Below are 11,396 nucleotides of genomic sequence, written 5' to 3'. Positions count from 1 at the left end.
CCACCCAAACCACTCCCAGCCCATCTCTATGACACCTCTCTTGGCTAATCCCTGCTCTCCCACCTGCAGGGGGCCTGTGTAAGGGAAGCTTGCTTTGAAATTGGCGGGTGCAGAGGGTAGAAGAGGGGGTGCCATTCTGACCCATCTTGACTTTCCCCTTCCTTCCACTGAGTGGACACACAGGATTTCCCACCAGCTCTGTCTGTAGTTGCTGCTTTGTGCTGGTGAAATGCCGCACATGAACGTTCACAGCAGCACTATTCACAGTGGCCAAGGGAAACAGCCAAATGTCCAGCAGCTGATGGCTGGATAAACAAACTGTGGGCTAGCCATACAATGGAATATTATTCAGCCCTGAAAGGGAATGAACACATGCTACACTTGCTACAACATAGATGGACCTTGAGGACGTTATGTTAAGTGAAATGAGGCAGTCACAAGAGACTACATATTGTGTGATCCCATCTACATGAACTATCCAGAACAGGCTATAGTGACAGAAAGCAAATTGGTGTTTTCCAGGGGCTGGAGGGAGGGAGGAATGGGGGGTGACCGCTTAACGGGCAGAGAGTTTTCTTTTGGGGTGATGAAATGTTTTAGAACTAGATAGAGCTGGTGTTTGCACATCGTGAATGGACTAAATGCCATTGAGAGAGTTAATTTTACATTATGTGGATTTCCACTCACTAAAAATGAACGCCAGAGCGGCAGCTGAGCCTCCTCACTCCACACCCACCTCCTCTGCATCCTGCAGATAGGCCCTTCACCCTCATGGTCTGCAGGACTGAGAGAGACATGCCTTCTCCATACCTGTCACTCTAGGAGTTCCTGCGGGAACAGCTATGTTTCTTGAGCACTCAGGATGCGTCAGTCCCAGCACTTCCCAGCTGTGTGACCTGGGCTGGACGATACTTACCCTGGCGGCCTTCAGCTTCCTCATCTACATATGTTTACAGGGTTAGTGATGACGAAGTAAGATAATAAGATAACGCAGAGAGAGCTCTTTGGTAGTAGGATATAAAAGATGCAATTGCCAGGCGCGGTGGCTCATGCCTGTAATCCCAGCACTTTGGGAGGCCGAGGCGGGCGGATCAGGAGGTCAGGAGATCGAGAGCATCCTGGCTAACACAGTGAAACCCTATCTCTACTAAAAATACAAAAAATTAGCCGGGCGAGGTGGTGGGCGCCTGTAGTCCCAGCTACTCAGGAGGCTGAGGCAAGAGAATGGCGTGAACCCCAGGGGGCGGAGCCTGCAGTGAGCCGAGATCGTGCCACTGCACTCCAGCCTGGGCGACAGCGAGACTCTGTCTCCAAAAAAAAAAAAAAAAAAGAAAAATGCAATCATTTTTATATTCTAAGCCCCTGGGATTACTAGGTCAAAAAAGAAAAAAAAACATGTTTTCGTATTTGATGCCACAGCTATAAGCCTCCTGTCTACCAGGGAAAGCCGTCTGCAGGAACCAATCATAAGTTTTCCCACTGGGGTCTGTTTTCTGAACTCTTTCTTCTGCTCCTCCACCCGGCCCTCCCCAAGTGGGGTAGGACCCCATTTTTGGAGAGATTTGGGAGCCAGCTCCACTTGATCCTGGCCCACAGCACTGTTAGGTACCCTGGTTGATGGCTTTTACCACCAGGGGCTCTGCTGTTTTAAATTCTAAACCAGGAGTCAGCAAACTTTTTTCTATAGAGGGCAAGAAAGTAAATATTTTAGGCTTTGCAAACCATACTTTATTTACAAAAACAGGTTACAGGCCAGATCCATCCTGCTGTCTGTTTTTGTATAGCCTTTGAGTTAAGAATTGTTTTTACACTTTTATTTATTTACTTTTATTTAAATTTTTTTAATTAAATAGAGGTAGGGTCTTACTATGTTGCCCAGGCTAGTCTCGAACTCTTGGCCTCAGGCTTTTACATTCTTAAATGGTTGGTTTGAAAAAAACAAAAAAGAAGAAGAATGTGGAACATGTGAAAATAAAATGAAATTTAAATTTCAGTGTCCAAAAAGAACGTTTTATTGGAATACAGCCAAGTTCATGCATTATGTAATATCTGTGGCCACTTTTGAGCTGCAATGGAGAGTTGAGTAATTGTGGCAGAGAGAATTTGACCCACAATGGCTAAAATATTTATCATCTTGCTTTTTTTTTTTTTTAACAGAGTTTCTCACTCTGTTGCCCAGGCTGGAGTGCGGTGGCACGATCTCGGCTCACTGCAGCCTCTGCCTCCCAGGTTCAAGTGATTTCTCCTGCCTCAGCCTCCCAAGTAGCTGGGATTACAGGCATGCGCTACCACACCCAGCTAATTTTTTATTTTTTTGGTAGAAATGGGGTTTCACCATGTTGGCTAGGCTGGTCTCGAACTCCTGACCTCAAGTGATCCACCTGCCTTGGCCTCCCAAAGTGCTGGGATTACAGGCATGAGCCACTGTGCCCAGCCTATCATCTTGCCTTTTAAGAAAAAGTTTGCTAACCGTTGGTCTAAACAAGTCAGTGGTTAAAATCACTCATGAGCTCATGTTTGCTGAGTATCTGTGTAACTATTTTATGTGTATATATAGGAATCTTCTGTTTAGTCATCTGTAAAATGGGGGTAATAGTACCATCTCATGACATTGTGAGGATTGAATGACTCAGAACATGAAAAGCAGCTAGAATAGCACCTGGCATTATAAGCGCTCAAAAAATGTGAATTCTAATTATGTATAACTTATTAATGTATAGACACAAATTCAAAGAAATACAGAAAACAAAGACTCTTCCCTCCTCATTTATTTTGGAATGTGCTAGAAACAGCTTGAAACATCCCTTTAATAGCTTCCTGGCCTCACGAGTGTTGAATGACATGACAAATTCTCCTTCATAGAAGGTACAGGTGAACCAGAACTGGAGGGGCATTTGGGATCCTTCCTTCTTCAGAAAGTGCGATCGCATCAAGATGCGTGTGGTTTTCAGTAGAACTGGCCCATGTTTCTCGGGAGTGAGGTGTCCAAACCACTGTTCATCCATATTTCCTGAATGATTTGCTCCCTGCGCTCAATCCTTTCTGCGAGCTCTGCAGCTTCTATGGAACTGTAGACAGGATATGAAGTCCTACAGAACCCCGACAGTTCCCCTGGGAAATCAGACTCAGAGGAGTCCTCCTCCTCTTCTTCATCCTCGCTGTCCTCCTCGACCTTGTCACTTCCTGGCACCAGCTGCTCCCTCCCCAGCTGCAAGTCGTGGAAGTCCTTGGCACAGGACTCTCTGATGACCAGGGCGCACAATGTGAGGGCCAGGCCGATGCAGACACTGGACACGAACAGCAGGGCAGCTCTCTCCGGGTGGGCTGCAGGAGGAAGAGAACATGTCAGGAGCTGGGAGGAGCTGGCAGACTCCACCACTGCCAAGTCCCACAAAAACAGATGTCTGCCCAAGCAGGGGGTTAATGAAGAATGCCAGTCCAGCATCTTTGAGACTGTGTACACCAAAATAATCATATATCCCCAATGACTTTTTTTTCAAAAAAGCTTTTGTGCCTACGGAGTCAATATATGTATGTGTAGGAGAAAAACACACAGCAGAGGGGGTCAGGAGCCAGACTCCTCTGAGTTCAAACTCAGGTCTGCCACTCACTAGCTGTGTGACTTTGGGCAAGTTTCATAACCTTTCTGTGCCTAGTTTCCTCATCTGTAAAATGGGGCATATAGTATCTTCTATCACAGAGTCATTACAGTGAAATGAGTAAATTCCTATAAAGCTCTTAGAATATTCCCTGACACATAGTAAATGCTCAATAAAGAGTTGCTATTATTAGTAGTAGAAGTAGCTCATGAAGAATTAATTTATGTATGAAGTATATATGTGAACCTAAGTAATAATATAATAGATGTTAGCAAAACTTAATTCTGTTCTTTTTCAGATTAAAAAGTAAATATAAATATAAAGTCATCCCTTGGTACCCGTGGGGGACTGGTTCCAGGACGCCTCCCCCACACTCCCAGGCTACCAAAATTCACGGACGCTTGAGTCACTTATATGAAATGGCACAGAATTTGCATAAAACCTAAGCACATTCTCCCCTATTCTTTAAATCACTTCTAGATTACTTGTAATAGCTAATGCAATGGAAATGCTAGGTAAGTAATTGTTACCATGTATTGTTTTGGAAATAATGACAGGAAAAAAAGTCTGTACATGTTTGGTATAGACACAACTATCCATTTTAAAAAGATATTTTCAATCTGAGGTTGGTTGAACCCATAGATGTGGAAGCGATGGATACAGAAGGCCAACTGTAATATAAAATACAAAAATATGCTGGGTGTCGTGGCTCACGCCGGTAATCCCAACACTTTGGGAGGCCAAGGTGGGTGGATTGCTTGAGTTCAGGGGTTCAAGACCAGCTTGGGCAACATGGTGAAACCCCATGTCTATTAAAAAAAATACCAAAATATATCTGGGCATGGTGGTGCGTGCTTGTAGTCCTAGCTACTCGGAAAGCTGAGGTGGGAGGATCACTTGAGCCTGGGAGGTCAAGATCACATCACTGTACTCCAGCCCAGGTAATAGCATGAGACCCTGCCTCAAAAAAAAAAAAAAAGTAAAGAAAAAATATTAAAATAAAATAATATAAATATGTATATTATTTATAAATATTAATAATACAGTAAGTATTGGCCGGGCGCGGTGGCTCACGCCTGTAATCCCAGCACTTTGGGAGGCCGAGGCAGGCAGATAACGAGGTCAGGAGATCGAGACCATCCTGGCTAACATGGTGAAACCCCGTCTCTACCAAAAACACACACAAAAAACTAGCTGGGTGTGGTGGCAGGCGCCTGTAGTCCCAGCTACTCGGGAGGCTGAGGCAGGAGAATGGCGTGAACCCGGGAGGTGGAGCTTGCAGTGAGCCGAGATCGTGCCACTGCACTCCAGCCTGGGCAACAGAGCAAGACTCTGTCTCAAAAAAATAAATAAATAAAATAAAATAATATAGTATTACAATACTTACTATATTATTGTAAATATTATACAGATGGAAGCCTGTATACTGTAAGTAATATGCAGATCAAAGCCTCATCTCTCCTGACTTCACTTTCATCTTCCTCCCCTTTGAATTTCCCTTCTTTCCTCCCCATCCTGCAGCCCTCCTCTTCCCCAAAATCTTTGAGCCACTGTCCTCTCCAAACCCTCTCCTTCTGTGGTGCTGTTAGGGCTTTCAAGGTGGGCCACAACTCAACTTCTCTGTCTTGGAAAACATAAACTTTGAGCCCCACTGGCAGTGATTCTGCCAACCTCAAGGAGTGCTGAGTGTGAGGAAGCTGAATCCCATCCATTTATAGTCTTTTCCAGCCACCCATGGTCAGGCCAGGGACAGATCTGGACAGAAACAATTCCATCCAACTCAAGCCTCTGAGGTACAATGGTCATCAGTGGCCCCCTCCCCTCCTCTGCCAGTGGTGGTGTCGTGGGAGGGGCCGGGTACCCAGGGCAGACAGAGTAAGGTGCAAGAACGGGCTCTGCCACAGCCAAGCAATCAATTCCAGCAGTCAATTCCACCAGCGACTTGAGCTGCAAGTGAAGGAAGTCGAATGGGGACATTTCAGGTTCCAAGAAGGGAGTAGAGTGCCACAGCTGGTAACTATGGACTTGCTACTGTACCTCTTTTTTCATATTTTGAGGATTCCGGGTGGACTGAATTAAATTACCCATAATCCTTAGGACATGAGACATTCTCTTCATTGGTCAATACATAGCCCTACTTTATGTCTATTTAATGAATTACTTTTTAATACTGTAATTAGCACCAGTGCTATGAATGAGCACCTGTATAGGAGCGAGGCCTTGACCACACCTGTGTCTAACCTGTGCTTCCCCATCCCCCGGCCTCCCCCTCAAGGTGACTACCACCTGAATTCCAAGCTCCTTACTCCCCTGTTTCCTTTTTTATATAGTTTTATTTTCCATCTCTATGTATTCCTAAAATTTTGTTTAAAGGGTATAATTTTATAGGTAGTGTTGGCGACTTGGTGTTGTTTTTTTAACTTAATATCATATCGCTGTAAAATATTTCATTATCTTGACTATAATGTAGTTTATTCACCCACTCTCCTGCTGGTGGGTCGAGAACTGTTTATTTGCCTGCTCTCCTGCTGTTGCCAGGTTTCTGCTTTTGTGGATGATCGTGAGCATTCTTGTAAATGTCCCTGGTCAACACCTGCAAGCGTTTCTCTTGGGTACTACCCTAGGAGGTAATTGATGGGCTTAGGGCATGTGAGTTTCAATTTTCAGAACTACTGCCACCATGGTGTTCGAAGTGGCTGCAATGTGTGAGAAATCCTGTCAGTCCTCATCTTCTCCAGCACTTGGCTCACATAGACTTTTACATTTTTTTCCAATCACATGGGTATAGAATTGTACCTTACGATGGTCTTGATTTGTGTTCCCCTGATCTGTACCTATCTTCACATGCTTATGTATTTCCTCTTCTCCAAATGCTGGCTCATGTCATGTACCCATTTTTTTTTTCTGGGTTGCCTGTGCTTTTCCTGTTACATATAAATGATGTGTATATTTTCTTTTTTCTTTCTTTTCTTTTCTTTTTTTTTTTTGAGACGGAGTTTTGCTCTGTTGCCCAGGCTGCAGTGTAAGTGGCATGATCTTGGCTCACTGCAATGTTCCGCCCCCCACCCCAGGTTCAAGTGATTCTCCTGCCTCAGCCTCCCAAGTAGCTGGGATTACAGGTGCATGCCACCACACCAGCTAATTTTTGTATTTTTAGTAGAGACGGGGTTTGCCATGTTGGCCAGACTGGTCTCGAACTCCTGACCTCAGGTGATCAGCCCGCCTCAGCTTCCCAAAGTGCTGGGATTACAGGCGTGAGCCACCGTGCCTAGCCCAAGGATGTGTATGTTTTCTATAGACTCTTGATGATAATCCTTCGACAGCAAATATATTGTGTAAGCATAATATATATTATATATACATATATAACATATATAATATATAATATATATACATATATAACATATATAATATATAATATATATACATATATATTATATACTATATTTATATATTATATATACTATATAATATATACACATATTATATAGTATATAATATATTATATATTATGTATAATATATAGTATATATATTATATATACTATATATTATGTATAATATATAGTATATATATTATATATACTATATATTATATATTATGTATACTATATATATTATATATACATATATATATTATGTGTGTGTATATATATATGTATATATATATATTTAGAGAGAGAGAGAGTCTCCTTTGTCACCCAGGCTGGAGTGCAGTGGCACAATCATAGCCTGCTGCAGCCTTGAATTCCGGGGCTCAAACAGTCCTCTCACCTCAGCCTCCTTAGAAGCTGGGACTACAGGCATGTACTACCATGCCCAGCTAACTTTTTATTATATTTTTTTTGTAAAGATGAGGTCTGACTTTGTTGCCCGGGCTGGTCTTAAACTCCTGGCTGAAAGTGATCCTCCTGCCTTGGCCTCCCCAAGTGCTGGGATTACAGGTGTGAGCCATGGCATCTGGTGTGAATATCTCCTGGTAAGTGCCTTGTACTTTCACTTTCATTAAGATGTCTTTCGACCTTGTGAAATTATCTGAAAAACAGGGATGAAACACTGTTTTGCTCCATCTTCCCTGCAAGCACTTGGTCTCCATCCTCCTCTATTGCCCCCCTTTTCTGGTGAATGGCCAGATAGGAACTATTGCAGGTTTTATGGGCCATATGGTCTCTGTTGCAAATATAGCAGCTCTGCTATTGTAGTGCAAAAGCAACCACAGACCATATATAAATCATCTTTCCTGCATGGCCTCTATAATCTTTAAGAAACACACATTGGGTCACATCACTGCCTGACTTAAAACGTATAGATGGCCTCTTCCCTCTCCTAAGCTATTAGGCTGGTGCAAAAGTAATGGCGGAAATCGGCCGGGAGTGCTGGCTCACACCTGTAATTCCAGCACTTTGGGAGACTGAGGGGGGCAGATCACTTGAGGTCAGGAATTTGAGATCAGCCTGGCCAACATGGTGAAACCCCATCTCTACTAAAAATACAAAAATTAAAATTAGCCAGGGATGGTGGCGTGTGCCTGTAGTCCCAGCTACTTGGGAGGCTGAGGCAGGAGAATGGCTTGAACCTGGGAGGTGGAGGTTGCAGTGAGCCAAGATCACACCACTGCACTCCAGCCTGGGTTTCAAAAAAAAAAAAAAAAAAAAAAAAAAAGGAATGTCAGAAATCACAATTACTTTTGCAATAAAAGTCAAGTCCTGACCACAGCCTAGGAAGTCAGCTATGACCTGGCCCTTGTCACCCTCCCCAAGTTCAACTCCCGAGAACTTCCGCTTCCTCTCTGCTCCCCGCTCCGGCCTCCCATTCCTCACTCGTGACGCATCAGATGCCTGCACACTCTGGTGTTTCTGCATGTGCTCTTCTGTTAGCCTGGAAAGTTCTTTCCTCCCTCTTCATCCAGCACTACTAGATACCTCCCCCTGCCTTAGCCTAGCCAGGTCCCCTGTCATTTAGTCTCACAGTATCTTGAATGTCTTCTTCACAGCCCAACTTACAGTCGTCACTCACTCGCTAAGTGGGTGTCATCCTTTCTCTCCACCTAGAATGCAAGCTTCCCGAGGGCAGGGACTGGAACCGTCTTGCTCTTTGCCAAATCCCCAGTGCCATCTCTGGCACAGAGTGGGCGTTATGAAAATATTTGCTGAGTGCATAAAAGGAGGGAATTGTGGATTTAAGCACTCGGCTTGGGCCCTGGGGATGGGGCTCCATAAATCAGTTCCCTTTTTTTCCCTCTCCTCTTCTCCTGGGAGGTGGGTGTCTGGGTTCTCCTGCCAGGAGAGCTTCTGTCATAAGACTCCAGGTGCCTCTTGGCCTAGGCCTGCCTCCTGCTAAGTGAACACTCTTTAGGGCAAGTCTGCATCAACTCTGCTGAGATCCAGCCACCAGAGATGGACAACATGGGCAATGCTTGGCAAGTCCATGGGAACGAGGCTTCCTAGTCATCTGAATCAACTAGTTTGAAGTTACAAACTTGCCAGATGTTGGTCAGCTGGAATCTTAGTGATGAGCTGGTCCAACCCCTCTTGTAGCCAAGTCACTTGTGCAAAGCCGCCACTTGGCTGGGACCCCAAGCTCAGGCCAGGGCTCTCTCCATGGTCCCAGGCTTTACACTAAGGGCACGTCGTCAACTGTTCTCTAGAATCACTTGGACTACTTTATACTTTTGTGTCTCCTTTTCCTATTCTGTATTCTGGAAAAACAAAGTTTTCCTTGTGATTGAACAGAATCTTCACACTGTGTTATTGCTAGCATTGTTCTAAATTTAGCCTTGGTTCATCCCCAGCTGGAGTGAATGACTTTAATTTGGTCAGCTGTTGTATGCCCTTGGGAGCCCCCAAAAGGGGGACCTATGGCCTTTAAGGCTCCTTTCCATGCTTAGATCCTGACACTTGCGGCAAACGCACGCTCCAGCTCATTCGTGTACAGATAAGACACCCAGAGGCCATGGCGAGGGTTCCCCCTGTTGGGGCCCTGTTGCTGTTGAGAGGATCAAGGCAGCAGTCAGGGCCTGAGGGTTGTCCAGAAGAAAGCACAAAGTGTACTGAGTGCTGGTCTGACAGCACTTAGGGGTGTGACAGAAACCTTCTATCATGGAACTAGAGATTGGAGACCGTGGGAACACACCGAATCCACATCTCCGTGACAAGGTGGTGCTGATTTCCAATGGTTCTCCCTGGTGGGGGAATCACACAGCTCTGACTCTGGAGCGTGTTGTTGTGTTTCTCTTTCAGCATGAGCTTATCTGCAGCCCTAAAGTTCCTCCCTTATGGAACAATGATGCCTCCCAACACAGGACATTCCAGGCTGCAAGCCTGTCCCTTCTGCCCACCTTCCTTACCCCTGCGCCCCAGAAGCCCACAGCAGGGCCTGCCAGAGGCTGATGACACATCTGTCACTGTCCCAAGGGGGCAGGGGCAGCGACGGAAATATTAGGCCACAAAAGGCATGCCTGCTGGCACATATGAGGTAAACACCCAAAGCCAGATGTCAATGAAACAGTAATTAGGTGGAATAGGAGAGGTCATATTCTCATGCAAGACTGTCTAAATACATAGTCCCCTTGGGCACAATCTGCCAGAGGACAGTGGCTCATGCTGAGCCATCTATTACACTGCCTTGCTAAGAACTTCCAACACACACTTACATACACAGATACACACGCACATATGCATGCACACACATGCATGCATACACACACGCACCCCCACACACACATGTAGGCACACATACAGATACACACATGCACACACAAACACAGATACACATACATAAAGACACACACATGCACACACAGATACACACACATGCACGCACACACAAAGGCACACATGCACACACATACACATGCACACACATACATATACACATGCACAGAGATACACATATGCACACAGATACACATGCATGCACACACATGCACACACACATGCATGCACACATGCATGCATACATGCACACAGATACACATGCATCCACACAAGGCACACATGCAAACACATGCACGTGCAGATATGCATGTACACATGTACACAAACACACACGTGCACACACATATACACATGCACACATAGATGCACACACATACAGACATGCACAGATACAGACACACATGCACACACTGATGCGCACACATATACACGTGCGCACACACATGCACACACATAGACACCTATGCACACACATCCACATGCACACGTGCACACATACACACATGCACACACAAGCACATGCTCACAGACACATGCACACACACACATGCACACATACACATACATACACACCACTCCTTTTCCATTTCTCTAATTTCCAATGTTTTTCTATGAGCTTCCTCAGAGTCATGATCTTGATTCTAGAATGAATTCAGGGAGTAAGTCTGTGTTATTGAAATGACAGTAAATTCAAACATGCCTAAGAAGCTTTTTCAATGTTGGGGAAACCATGTCACAGATCATTCAAATGACCCCAGGAGACGCTTCACCAGGGACCCTTGGACATCCTCCTGTCCCTTCCGCCAACCTCTGTGCTTTAATATCAGGGGACAAACCTCTGGATTTTGATTTCTCATCTCCTTGTCCCCATGTACACTGGACTGCACTACTGTGTCAAAGCTACTTGCAGCCTGACCTGGGAAATGTACTTTTGGATTCACTCCATTTGCCACCTATTTGGGTGGTTTGGGCTGGAAACTGCCCTGCTCACACTCTTGGCTCCCAGCTGCTTCTGCTTTGGGGGTGCCTAGAGACCGCAGCTCATCCCCTGGGTCACATCCCCACAGTGGGGCCGGGATGTG

The 11,396-nt window shown here is 45.1% G+C and overlaps 1 protein-coding gene across 5 annotated transcripts in view; it reads right to left on the bottom strand.

Annotated features, from left to right (window-relative positions):
• Window positions 1-2,750: 2,750 nt before the first annotated feature.
• EVA1C (eva-1 homolog C) overlaps window positions 2,751-11,396 on the bottom strand; it is a 114,779-nt gene continuing 106,133 nt past the window's right edge. For all 5 annotated transcript variants that reach the window (XM_030806110.1, XM_030806111.1, XM_030806112.1 and 2 more), the window contains one exon: window positions 2,751-3,324. In XM_030806110.1, coding sequence (XP_030661970.1) covers window positions 2,948-3,324 — 377 coding nt within the window. In that variant the 3' untranslated portion in view covers window positions 2,751-2,947. The remainder of the gene's footprint in view (window positions 3,325-11,396) is intronic.

This window comes from Nomascus leucogenys, chromosome 25 (genome assembly GCF_006542625.1).
Source record: "Nomascus leucogenys isolate Asia chromosome 25, Asia_NLE_v1, whole genome shotgun sequence".
NCBI classification, from domain to species: Eukaryota; Metazoa; Chordata; class Mammalia; order Primates; family Hylobatidae; genus Nomascus; species Nomascus leucogenys.
The sequence above is the reverse complement of the archived record's forward strand: the minus strand, read 5'-3'. Positions and strand labels throughout refer to the sequence as shown.